General features: G+C 48.8%; 1 protein-coding gene across 3 annotated transcripts in view; it reads right to left on the reverse strand.

Annotated features, from left to right (window-relative positions):
• Positions 1–13,025, reverse strand: part of itpr2 (inositol 1,4,5-trisphosphate receptor, type 2) — a 404,634-nt gene that overhangs the window by 208,229 nt on the left and 183,380 nt on the right. For all 3 annotated transcript variants that reach the window (XM_070897635.1, XM_070897634.1, XM_070897633.1), the window contains 5 exons: positions 6,907–7,005; positions 6,737–6,820; positions 6,478–6,624; positions 5,349–5,444; positions 154–198 (listed from right to left, as the gene is read on the reverse strand). In XM_070897635.1, the coding sequence (XP_070753736.1) occupies positions 154–198; positions 5,349–5,444; positions 6,478–6,624; positions 6,737–6,820; positions 6,907–7,005 (471 nt within the window). The remainder of the gene's footprint in view (positions 1–153; positions 199–5,348; positions 5,445–6,477; positions 6,625–6,736; positions 6,821–6,906; positions 7,006–13,025) is intronic.

A 13,025-nucleotide genomic window follows, 5' to 3' on the forward strand; every position in this document is an offset into this window, starting at 1 on the left:
AACTCGGCTCGGTCCGGGGGCTGAACCCACGGTTTGGCTGCTCCGCACAGCTCGGCCGTTCATTAGACCAACCCACCAAGCCATTGGCAGGGGAGGCCGAGGGTTCACCAGCAGCCACAAAAGCAAAAATTAGACCCAAGTACTTTCACTTACCACTCCCTTTGATTCTAATTGATCATTTCGATAATCCGGATTAACCTAAAAACAAAGAGGTGCGTTTATAACATTAGACCACACAGAGAAAATGGGGGCTGACTTCCCTCAAGGATTCTCCCGCTCTGGTGACGGAAGTTCGGAGCAAACCCCATTGAGGCATGTAGACCGGGGGTTACCCCCAAATCTCAGCGGGGCTGGAGGAACCCGGGGAAATTCACCCCCGACAGCACAAAAGCAATATTACATCGAAAATATGGGAAAATATGAATGTTGATTCTGTGATGGATCCCCCCATACTCCTGCTGGTGTACTTCGCTGTACTATAACTAGGATGCAGCATGGAGGCCCCGACCTGCGTGAGAACATCAGCGGCAGGTCGGGGCCATAAAAGTAGTGGAGGTGCAGCCTGGAAGCAGCGTGGTGGCGTACCACTGCAAGGTACAGCGCAAGCTGGTGCAGGAGGGCAACGGCAGCAAAGACTGATGTCAACAAGGCCCAGGTCAGTGATTGGAGCGTGGGCAGATACAGCAGGAGCGGCAAGAGACTGTGGAGGGATGTGATCGGGGCCCAGGAGAGGCGTGAGTTCGGGGCCAGGGGCCCAGGGGCAGCACGGGCCAGCCCACACTGCGATATGTGTGTGCACTAGGTCCGTGCAGCAGAGCAGGACTCCAGTTGTCTTGGGTAATCCTTGCCACTGGACCAAGACCTAGCTCTGTCAAGCCCGTGTGGTGGCTGGTGTGCAACCGTCAGTACACGTTAAAAAATCCACGCACAGGCATCTTCCACCCTTCAGGATGTAGTTCAGGACCTGGAATATTAGGTCCTTCATTGAAACACCTCTGAACTCATCCTTTTTGGCATGGAAGCAAGTCATCCTCGTTTCGAGCGATGGCCTATGATGATGAACTAGGATACCACAATGCAGTTATAACATTGTGCGATGTTTTATCAGAGGTGGTGCCAGTTTGGCTCAGTGGTAGCTTTCTCGCCTCGGAGTCAGAAGGTTGTGGGTTCAAGCTCCAATCCAGGAACTACTGCACTCGGGTGTAGTACTGCACCCATCAAAGAAAGAAAAGACTTGAATTTATGTAGCGCCTTTCACGAACACTGGACGTCTCAAAGCGCTTTACAGCCAATGAAGTACTTTTGGAGTGTAGTCACTGTTGTAATGTGGGAAACGCGATAGCCAACTTGCGCACAGCAAGCTCCCACAAATGGAAATGCGATAATGAGCAGACAATCTGTTTATTGTTACGCTGATTGAGGGATAAATATTGGCCAGGTCACCGGGAAGAACTCCCCTGCTCGTCTTCAAAAAGAGCAGATAGGGCCTTGGTTTAACGTCTCACCCAAAAGATGGCACCTCCAACAGTGCAGCATTCCCTCAGCACTTCACTGGGAGTGTCAGCCTGGATTTTGTGCTCAAGTCCTTGGATTGGGACTTGAACCTACAAGTTCTGACTCAATGGCGAGAGTGCTACCCACTGAGCCACAGCTGACACACCTAACCTGCCTTGGTGGTTCAGCTGGACATTAACAACCCGCCCACTCACCCACCCACAACTCAATTCAAAGAGATGAGGGTGTGGCCAATAACCTCCCTCAACCACCACCATCACCAAAAGACAGATGATCTGGTCAGTCACCTCACTCTGGTTTATGGGGTCGAGCTGTGCACAAAATGGCCACCGTGCTCCCTACATATCAACAGTGCCTGCACTCCACATCATCTGTTCTTTAGGACACGGGTTTTTTGTTGGACCTCGGCCTTCAGCCGCTGTAGAGCTGCGTTCGTGCTCTCGGGTTGCGTTGCTGTTTCAGGTTCAGAAAAGCCTCCCTATCTATGTAATCTCCTCCAGCCCCACAACCCCGCCCCGCCCCCTCACCCCGGCCACGATATCTGCGCTCCTCCAATTCTGCCCTCCTGAGCATCCCTTGGTGGCCGTGACTTCCGTGGGCCCCAAGCTCGAGAACTCCCTGCCTAAACCTCTCCGCCTCTCTACATCTTTCCTCCTTAAAAACCCCTTCTTTGACCAAGCTTTTGGCCACCTGCCCTAATTTCTACATATGCGGCTCAGTGTAAAAATTTAAAAAAATCTCAATCCCCCTGTGAAGCGCCTTGGGACGTTTCACTACATTTAAGACGCTATATAAATACAAGTTGTTGTTGCCTGACCTGAGCCATTAGCCATTAACCTTGGCCTAAGGTACCTCAGGTACAGGCCTGTCACTTGGCAAAGCCGTGTGTCTGAAAATGGGGCAGGGGGAAATCCAATTCTTGCTTCTATCCAAAACAAAGCCTGAAAGTGTCCCAGACCCAAAATATTAACTGGGGAAATGTTAAAAAATACATTACCTGGCGCAAGGCTCTAGACCGGCTTCTCTTTAATTTGACAGTTGTGCTGTCAGTGTTGTATAGCTTTAAGGTGCTGCAAACACAGACAATCACTGCACAGTGGCGCAGGGCTGCACCCAGGCTCTCTCAACCAAATGCTTATCGAGGGAGTCAGAGCATGCAGGGAGGTCTTCTTCCCTCACCGTGGGCAGATCACATCCCCATCACTCTGCCTTCCCTACCCTGCTCCTGCACATCCTTACTCACACCCAGTTACCGTGCACCTCCACCCATCCCTCTCTCTATCTACATCATCACATCCCATCTCACTAGCCACCCCTCACACTCATCCTCATCCGAATGCTATCATACCAACTAACAACACACAAGGGTAGGCACTTGGGTGTTTTAAATAATGTTCATGTATAAAGTTTCCATTAATGTGCTGTCAAACATTGAAACCTTTATTTTCAACACTTGGCGTTCCTAGACAGATTTGTGGGCACCTTTGAAAGTGGCTTAGTGAGTTGCAGTGAATGGCGAGACATAACGTTGACATATCTCATCAATGACCTCCTTCCGGAATCGCAGCCTCCTAAGACAAGCATTTTCAGACAAGTTCAGGTAGGATTGCTTCTTCAAGTACCTTCGTTGGCTGTACGGTCTCCTCCTCTGTCTTCGTCTCCGTCTACGCATTACTGTGCCACCTCTTCGATTGATCCTTTCAGTAACCAGTGTGTGAGCAGTTGCAATTAAAGGCAGGGAAAGCATAGGCCCCATATCACTATCAATAATTACTTTCACTAATTTTAATAATCTCTCTAATCGCTGTAGTCTGCCCTCTTTGTACCAGCCAGTTTGATAGGCCCCAACAATATCATTAAATAACTTCACTATGTAAAAGCTATTTACAAAATTATTCCAATATATGAGATCTATTTAGCATAAATAAGTTGATAATACCTATTTATATTCCCTGTCCAAAATTTCAAAGTACAATTTTCTTCAATTTTACTCTCTAAATAACTCTCAACTAATTCTCCACCCTTCCTCCGAAGTTAAAAATGGTGTCCGTAGCGCCCATTTCCTTCTCTTAGGCCCTGAAAAAGCAACTATTTTTCAGCACTCTTTTGGGCCTTGTATCGGCCCAGCGAAGTGCATGCTAGGTGCCGAAACTTGGGATGGGCTTTGTGTGGGCGATCATCTCGGTGATCAAAGTGGAAACTTAGGCACCTGTTTTTCCGGCGATATTTTGGGCCTAGTTTCCACTTTTTGCTCCAAATGGGTGATAGAGGTCCGTTTTGGGCGATAGATGGGCGATGTGAAGTGGAAGGTCTAGCCCAATGTTTCTCAATCAGCTGACTTGAAGCTGTCAACTCATCAGCTGAAACAATGGCAAGTAACCTCCCGGCTCAGCTTCACTGACGAGGTCTAGGCACAGCGGGAAACCGGTGGCCGACCTGTCAAATTCAAAAATCTGGTAAAAAACATTAATAAGTGGCTGTAAACATGCCACTAATGATTTTAATTGCCTCCCCCGCCGCTGATTGACGGGTCTGCTCAGCACTGGTAGACCTGACATTTGGTAAAAGCGCGTGGTGGAGTCCCGCTGTCAAGAAAAACTACTTTCCCACCTGATCCACTGACATCCTGGAAAATCCTCTTCACAGTGTTTGTGGGAGCTTGCTGTGTTGCTAAATTGGCTTCCATAGTTACTATATTACAACAATGGCTACACGTCATTGGCTGTAAAGCATTTTGGGGGCACCCAGTGGTTGTAAAAGCCGCTATATAAATGCAGGGTCTTACTTCATGTGCAGATATGAGGTTTTGACATTTCAAGTCTGAAATTCAGTTGTACAGGGCCTTGGTGAGGCCACACCTGGAATGTTGTGTACAGTTTTGGTCTCCTAATCTGAGGAAGGACATTCTTGCTATTGAGCAAGTGTAGCGAAGGTTCACCAGACTGATTCTCGGGATGGCAGGACTGACATATGAAGAAAGACTGGATCGACTAGGCTTATATTCACAGGAATTTAGAAGAATGAGAGGGGATCTCATAGAAACATATAAAATTCTGACAGGACTGGACAGGTTAGATGCAGGAAGAATGTTCCCGATGTTGGGGAAGTCCGGAACCAGGGGTCACAATCTAAGGATAAGGGGTAAGCCATTTAGGACCGAGATGAGGAGAAACTTCTTCACTCAGAGAATTGTGAACCTGTGGAATTTTCTACCACAGAAAGTTGTTGAGGCCAGTTCGTTAGATATATTCAAAAGGGAGTTAGATATGGCCCTTACGGCTAAAGGGATCAAGGGGTATGGCGAGAAAGCAGGAATGGGGTACTGAAGTTGCATGATCAGCCATGATCTTATTGAATGGTGGTGCAGGCTCAAAGGGCCGAATGGCCTACTCCTGCACCTATTTTCTATGTTTCTATATTTCTATGAACTGCTTGGATTAGCTAACCAGATATTTACATATGTTCTAGCAGGAAGTTGGTGCAACATATAAGACAATAAATTATGTGGTCAGTGCGGAGCAGGTAAACAGAACATAGCGAATGGTTACGACTGCTGAGTGCTCCCTGTGTGTCAGTCACCCTTTGAATATAATCTCACCAGCTGCCAAAATAGGTCAGTTCAATTGCAAGGAGCCAAAGTGAATGAGCAAGGGTGTTCACTCTGCCATCACAGCTTTATTTTAGATGAGGATAAGGAACGGCTGTATGCTTGAAAGGAGTGCTAAAAAAAAACCACACCCCGTTGTGGTGTACATGCTGCCCAGAAAGCACAACGCACAACGTAATTACTGTCAGCCCTGTGGTATTCTTTTACTAGTGTGCAGTGTTCCTACCTCTGCGGCCAAGTAGTTTCCTGTAGCCAGATGTTTGAACCTAAACAGGCTATTCCAGTGCCCCGCGCCGCCCCGACATGGGTCATGGTGCACCACCTGCAAGAGGAAACTCTCAAATTAACCAAATAAACAACGGGGCACTTTCACAGGAAATGGAAACATGCCAACATGGATACTGAGCTTAGAGCAAACTTCGAGCCCCAACAGCTAGGCTCATCTGCTACATTCATGCTGCGTGAGAGCAAGGGGTTTTGGAATAGAAGCACTGAAAATATGATTAAAGAAAGAAAGTGCTATTCATATTCTAATTATTATTGGGTGGCTGGTGTGCAACGGCCACCCCACGTTAAAAAAAATCCACGCACAGGCATCTTCCACCCTAAGCTATGTAGTTTGGGATCTGGAATATGAGGTCCTTCATTGAAACACCAGTGAACTCATCCCTTTTTGGCGTGGAAGCAAGTCACCCTCGATACGGGGGGGCTGCCTATGATGATTAACGAAAAGGTACATTATTTTATTTTCAACGTGCTAGATTTTCTGTTTGTGCTGAATTTTTGATTTGTATTTTGGATTGACACAAACGGTATGCGAGGGGTTAAGACCAAAAGGCACACTGAGGGAGTGGGGGGCGGGATTTTAACCCTTCACCGGTGGGTTGGGGGTGGTATAAATTTTTTAATTCTCAAACTCGCCTCCAACCCGCGTCCCGGCTGCTTTCCCGCCCCACAGGCCCGGCAATCTGGCTGGCAGGCAGGCGGTCACAACCTGTCGGAAACATTTAAAACACATCCTGCTATGAATCTGGGCAGGACGTGGCAGAAACTCAAACTTCCGGGTTTCCCATCTGGGCAAGCTCCAGATAATAAGGAGCATGGGGTCTGCTTACATACCGGTCGATTAAAGCTAAACCCACGAAATTAACCGGTGCAAAAGCCCCCAAAAAAGCATAGTCGGTGTGATACAAGTCGATTGCCTTTTTGGGCAGCTCTCCAGTGAGGGACTTCTCTACTCACTCATCTCCAAAAAACATACAAACTTAAATCATTAGATCATTCATTTTAAATTAATGGAGCTTAAAAGGAATTTTAACAATGCGTGTTATGCGCAGTTGAGTTTTAGATTATACCTCAATTTCCCAGAGTGCCTTGGAACTTGTAGCGGAGGTTGCCGATTGACGCAGTGTGGTTCTCAGGAAGATATACTGTTGCTTCTTGTACTCGTCGCAAGTTAAGAACTTTTCTTGCTCCGCGTGGAAAAGCCTCACCACATCACCCTGCCGATTGACGGGGGCAAACTGGTTAGATCACAATGACTTGGACTCAATCCATGGAATAAATCAGATCGGAACCAAATGGAAGGGAGCCAACACAAAAAAAAGCACCTACCCCTTTAAGAACATCGTCGCGATAATCGCTGTACTTCATGAACAGCGCAATCTTCCAACTGGTGTTGCAATTCACTGCGTTCACCTGGTATTGAAAAGCTGGAGTTAATTTTTTTCATTGGATCGCCAAGCGTTAGACATTTCACCAACAGTTGTGTCATCTTTGCTTACCTCTTTGCAGCCTGGGTTGTCTAATAACTCGTGACTGCTGGCGTGCAATGGCTGTCCAGCATTGACCGGGTTCAAGACCACTTTATCTCCCACAACCACCTGTACACCACAAGAAAGGAGAGCAGGTGACTGATACAGTTAGGAACCGACCCAAGATCTCTGACCGTTTTCACTTCTATTCAGGCACCGAGTCGCAGTTTGACCATTGCAATGACGGTGCATTGAATTTCCAGCACAGAAACAGGTCCTTCGGCTCAACAGGTTCATGCCGGTGTTTGTGCTCCACACGAGCCTCCTCCCACCCTACTTCATCCAACCCTGTCAGCATAATCCTTCTATTCCTTTCATGTACTTATACGCTTCCCATTAATGAATGTGGTTTCCGTCATTTCAGCGATGCAATCGTCCTTCCTCCTCACCTTTTAGGAAAATGCTAATAAAAATCTGTAGTGACTGGTAACGAGGTTACAATGCATGATCCCTGCCCCATTTGTGTCACACATGGCTTCGCTCTCATTTTTCATAAGGGATTTTTTAAAAAAGCTGCCAGGTGGCCCACACAGGAGCCATTGGAGTCCCACATATGACCTGGGACGCTGATCTGCCATTGTTAATAAGGCCCTCCCCACTGGGAGCCTCATTCGGGGAATCAACGGTCCATTTCATCGGCCCCCCTTCCCACGCGCCCCCCACCCCGCCCCACAGCCACTCCCTCGACCCACTCTGCCACTTCCCCGACCCACTCTGCCATTCACGAGCACCTACCTGCAATACAGGTAGATATTTAAAACAGTAGATGCAGAACAAAAAGCGTTCCAAGCTCTGTACTTCAATAAGTAGCAGCACAATAATTCCGTTGCTTTTAATCTATTATATATTAATATTGCTGTGTGGTTTACAACCTTCTATTTCAAATTACCATTGAAAATTCCTGTATCAATGGGAAAACCCATTTAAATCAACATTTAACTGCAGTACCAGTTACGCCTGTATGTGGTGCTGTAATGGGGGCTATCAATGTTAAATGTCACATAATGTTACTTGTTAAAACAGCAGCTTCCAAATAATATACTAAGAGTTAACAATTTTAGTCTGCACACAGTTGTAGGCTATGCCCACGGAGTCTCACTAGATTTACGTCAGCTAGTAGCCATGTTGGTATAGGTTATACAAAGTATAAACTTCTTAAAATATTTTTTGTAGACGTGGATTGTTTCTGATTCTCCCCCCCCGCCCCCTCCTTCCTCTTGGCCCGATGTGTGTTTGTCTCTAACGAGAGTCCAACTGTCCCCTTCGGACATCAACAAACAAGTCTCACACACATGCAACGCTGTAGGCAATCTACCCTTCCACTCCCCTCGCTATATCTATGTTCTTCCCTCCACCCATCATAAATATTTCAAACAATTCCTCCCTCCCCCTCCCACCCCCGACTGAGCAACATTCCAGGCATTACCCCCAACGAAGCAGTATTTCAGCAAACCCCTCCCCCACCATTGTGCACCTCTTTGTTCATCTACTTTGACTGGTGTCCTCCTTTCCCCGATCACTTCCCAGTCCCACCCCCCACTCACCCACACTGGAATCATTTCAGATCCCCCACACGGAGCAGCATTTGGGCAACTGAAACCCCTCATGCTCTACCTGTCCTTCTCCTCCCCCTCACCCTCCTCTCTATCACCCTCATCTTTCTCCTCCTCTTCCTTTCCTCATGTCCCTCCCCTCCTCCTACCCTCCCTCCCCTCATCCTCCTCCTTGCCCTCCTCTCCACTTCCCCCTCTCTCCTCTTCTCTTCCTCCCCTCCTCCCTCCTGTCCTTCCCAACATTCTGCTCCGCTCTATCCATCCCACTTCATTCCCTAGCCATCTCTCCACAATCCCGCTTCCCCATTCTCCTCCTGCCCCCTGCTCCTTCATTCCCATCTGTCCCCTCCTGTCCCTCTATCCTCTGCCCTCCCTTCCATCCCTCTTTCTCCCCCTCCCATCTGCCTCTTTCTCCCTCCCTCATCTGGGTCTAGTTATTCCCCCCCCCACGCTCTGACACTGTTTGCCCCGAGTACAACATTGGGTCTTGACACCCTGTGTGTTAAAACAGAGAGGATGGACTCGTGTATATATAAACCATATTGATGAGCAGCAGCTCATGATACAAGCTAATTTTTATGAAACCCTGGCACAAAACCACAATAGACTTATGCTGAAAAAGTGGGTGGAACAGAGTCGATCCCAATCTTTCAAAACTGACTGCAATTTTTAAACACAGTGCTACCAAGGTGCTTATTTTGATTTATTGAGCTGGTTGATAGGTACAAGAAGATTAATCACTGGTTGCAGCGGTTTTTCATGGCAAGTTTTCCAGGAACTATAAAAACTGTCAATAAATTCATCACATCATTACATTCAAGTGCCGACGAAGGCCCAACATGTTCTCCCAATCAGTGGGATGGGATAAGTCTCAGTCCATCACTCAGTGTCTGCAACAGCTCAGTCACAATATTCACAATTTCCACTCTGTCAGTGTAAGCCCAATGCGCTCGGCCCGTTAAACTCACACCAGGCGCGCTGTGCCAGATGTGAAGAACATAACAATGGCAGGAAGTCACTGGCATGAAATCTGTTGCTCTTGAAACCATCATCAAAATTCCACGGAAAACAATGCAAAAGTAAGAATGACAGCAAACATGGCCAAGAAACTTGCTTGCCACAAGAGATTACATCTCGATGACTCATTCAAAAAGCACGAATGAGAAAGAACAATGAACCAGTATTTGTCAGAGTTCTTTATGATAGTTATTTGAGCTCGGGGTATGGTCATCTAGTGGTTCTGGTACTGGACTAACAACCCGGAGATCAGAAGGTCAACAACTTGTATTTATATAGCGCCTTTAACGTGGTGAACCGTGCCAAGGGGCTTCACAGGAGTATTGTGAAATTTGACACCGAGCCGCATAAATAGAAATTAGCGCAGGTGACCAAATGTTGGTGGGCAGGGAGTTCCAGAGCTTAGGACCTAGCCATCCTCCTCATCATCATCATCATCATAGGCAGTCCCTCAGAATCGAGGAAGACTTGCTTCCACTCCTGAAGTGAGTTATTTGCTGGCTGAACAGTCCAATACGAGAGCAACAGACTCCGCCACAGGTGGGACAGATAGTCATTGAGGGAAAGGGTGGGTGGGGCAGGTTTGCCGCACGCTCTTTCCGCTGCCTACACTTGATTTCTGCATGCTCTCGGCGTTGAGACTCGAGGTGCTCAGCGCCCTCCCGGATGCACTTCCTCCACTTAGGGCAGTCTTTGGCCAGGGACTCCCAGGTGTCAGTGGGGATGTCGCACTTTATCAGGGAGGCTTTGAGGGTGGCCTTGTAACATTTCCGCTGCCCACCTTTGGCTCGTTTGCCATGAAGGAGCTCAGAGTAGAGCACTTGCTTTGGGAGTCTCGTGTTTAGCATGCATACTAAGTGGCCTGCCCAGCGGAGTTGATCGAGTGTGGTCAGTGCTTCAATGCTGGGGATGTTAGCCTGGACGAGGACGCTGGTGTGCCTGTCCTCCCAGCGGATTTATAGGATCTTGCAGACGTATCGTTGGTGATATATCTCCAGGGACTTGAGGTGTCTACTGTACAAGGTCCATGCCTCTGAGCCATAAAGGAGGGCAGGTATTACTACAGCCCTGTAGACCGTGAGCTTGGTGGTAGATTTGAGGGCCTAGTCTTCGAACACTCTTTTTCTCAGGCGGCCGAAGACTGCACTGGAGGCGGTGTTGAATCTCCTCATCAATGTTTGCTTTTGTTGATAAGAGGCTCCCAAGGTATGGGAAATGGTCCACGTTGTTGAGGGCCGCGCTGTAAATCTTGATGACTGGGGGGCAGTGCTGTGCGGCGAGGACAGGCTGGTGGAGGACCTTTGTCTTACGGATGTTTGGCGTAAGACTCATGCTTTCGTATGCCTCAGTAAATACGTTGACTATGATCTGGAGTTCAGCCTCAGAATATGCGCAGACGCAGGCGTCGTCCGCGTACTGTAGCTCGACGGCAGAGGTTGGGGTGATCTTTGACTGGCCTGGAGACGCCGAAGGTTAAACAGCTTCCCACTGGTTCTATAGTTTAGTTCCACTCCAGCAGGGAACTTGTTGACTGTGAGGTGGAGCATGGTAGCGAGGAAGATTGAGAAGAGGGTTGGGAGTGATGACGCAGCCCTGTTTAGCCTCGGTCCGGACGTGGATTGTGTCTGTAATGGACCCGTTGGTAAGGATCACTGCCTGCATGTCATCGTGGAGCAAGCGAAGAATGTTGACAAACTTTTGAGTGCATCCGAAACGGAGGAGGGCGCTCCATAAACCCTCGCGGTTGACAGTGTCAAAGGCCTTTGTAAGGTCAAAAAAGGCCATGTATAAGGGCTGGCACTGCTCCCTGCATTTTTCCTGCAGCTGATGCGCTGCAAAGATCATGTCCGTTGTGCCATGTAGGGGACAAAATCCGCAGCGTGACTCCGGGAGGAGCTCCTCGGCCACAGGGAGATGATGGTTGAGGGGGTCTCGAGCGACAACTTTTCCAGTGGCTGATATCAGGGAGATTCCTCGGTAATTGCCGCAATTGGACATGTCCTCTTTTTTAAATAAGGTCACGATCACTGCATCTCTGAGATCTCCCGGCATGCTCTCCTCCCTCCAGATGAGAGAGATGAGGTCATGTATCCGCACCAACAGCGCCTCTCCGCCATAGCAGGGATTCCATCCGCTCCCGTAGCCTTGTTGTTCTTGAGCTGTCTTATGGCTTTTCCTACCTCGTGCAACGTTGGGGTTTCACTGAGGTGGTGGCGGGTCACATGCTGCGGGATGGAGTCGAGAATACTCGAGTCAAAAGGTAGAATCTTGGTTGAGGAGTTCTTCGAAGTGCTCCTTTCAGCGGGCCCTGACTGCCTCGGTGTCCTTGATGAGTGTTTCCCCATTCTTGGCCAGCAGTGGAGTGGGGCCTTGGGTGTTTGGACCGTAGGTAGCCTTGACTGCGATGAGGAATCCTCGCACATCATGGCTGTTGGCCGTTATTATATCCCCTGTGCTTTCTCCATCTACCACCTGTTCTTTAGGTCCCGGGTTTTTGTTGGACCTCAGCCTTGAGCCGTCTGTAACGTTGCTTTGCTGCTCTTGAGTTGGGTTGTTACTTGAGGCTCAGGAATGCTCTGCACTTGCAATCTATTAGTTCTTGGATCTCCTGATCATTCTCATCAAACTAGTCCTGGTGTTTCCTGGTTGAGTGACCAAGTGTTTCTTCACAGGCACTGGTTATGGAGGCCTGGAGGGCAGACCAAGCACTGTGGGCATTCAGCATCTCGGGGTCATCAAGGCACGCCAGGTTAGCTGTGAGGTGCTGGCTGTATAAGGCTCTCTTAGCTGGGTCTTTAAGTGCCCCGGCATTGACTATTTTGCGGCACAGCTTCTGTTGTCCCCTGTTTTGGGGCTATGTTAATGTCGATGATGGATCGGATTAGGCGGTGGTCCGTCCAGCAGTCATCAGCTCCTGTCATGGCGCGGGTGATGCACATATCCTTGCAATCCCTGGCTCGGACGATGACATAGTCGAGCAGGTGCCAGTGTTTGGTGCGAGGGTGTTGCCATGATGCCTTGTATTTGTCCCTCTGGCGGAACAAGGTGTTGGTGATGAGGAGTTCATGTTCTAGACATTTTGTCAGGAGTAGGGTACCGCTGGAGTTGGCTTTCCCTACCCCCTCTCTGCCAATCACACCTCCCCAGAGGGCTGTGTCTTTGCCGACCCTGGCGTTGGAGTCACCTAGGAGGATCAGGTTGTCGCCTGCAGGGACGCAGGACAGGGATGTTTCGAGGTTGGAATAAAAACCCTCTTTAGCCTCATCCGTTGCATCGAGTGTTGGGGCGTACGCACTGACAACTGTTGCACATTGGTTCCAGGATAGGGTAAGACGAAGAGTCACGAGGCATTCGTTAACCCCGCAGGGGGAGTCTTTGAGGCCGTCGACCAGCTCGTTTTTGACAGCGAAGCCGACTCCGTGAAGGCGCCGTTTTTTCTCTGATTTTCCTTTCCAGAAAGTGTGTAACCTCCACCTTGTTCCTTGAGCTGGCCTTCCCCTGCCCGCTGGGTCTCGCTTA

The sequence above is a fragment of the Pristiophorus japonicus genome, chromosome 13 (assembly GCF_044704955.1).
Source record: "Pristiophorus japonicus isolate sPriJap1 chromosome 13, sPriJap1.hap1, whole genome shotgun sequence".
Lineage (NCBI taxonomy): Eukaryota > Metazoa > Chordata > Chondrichthyes > Pristiophoridae > Pristiophorus > Pristiophorus japonicus.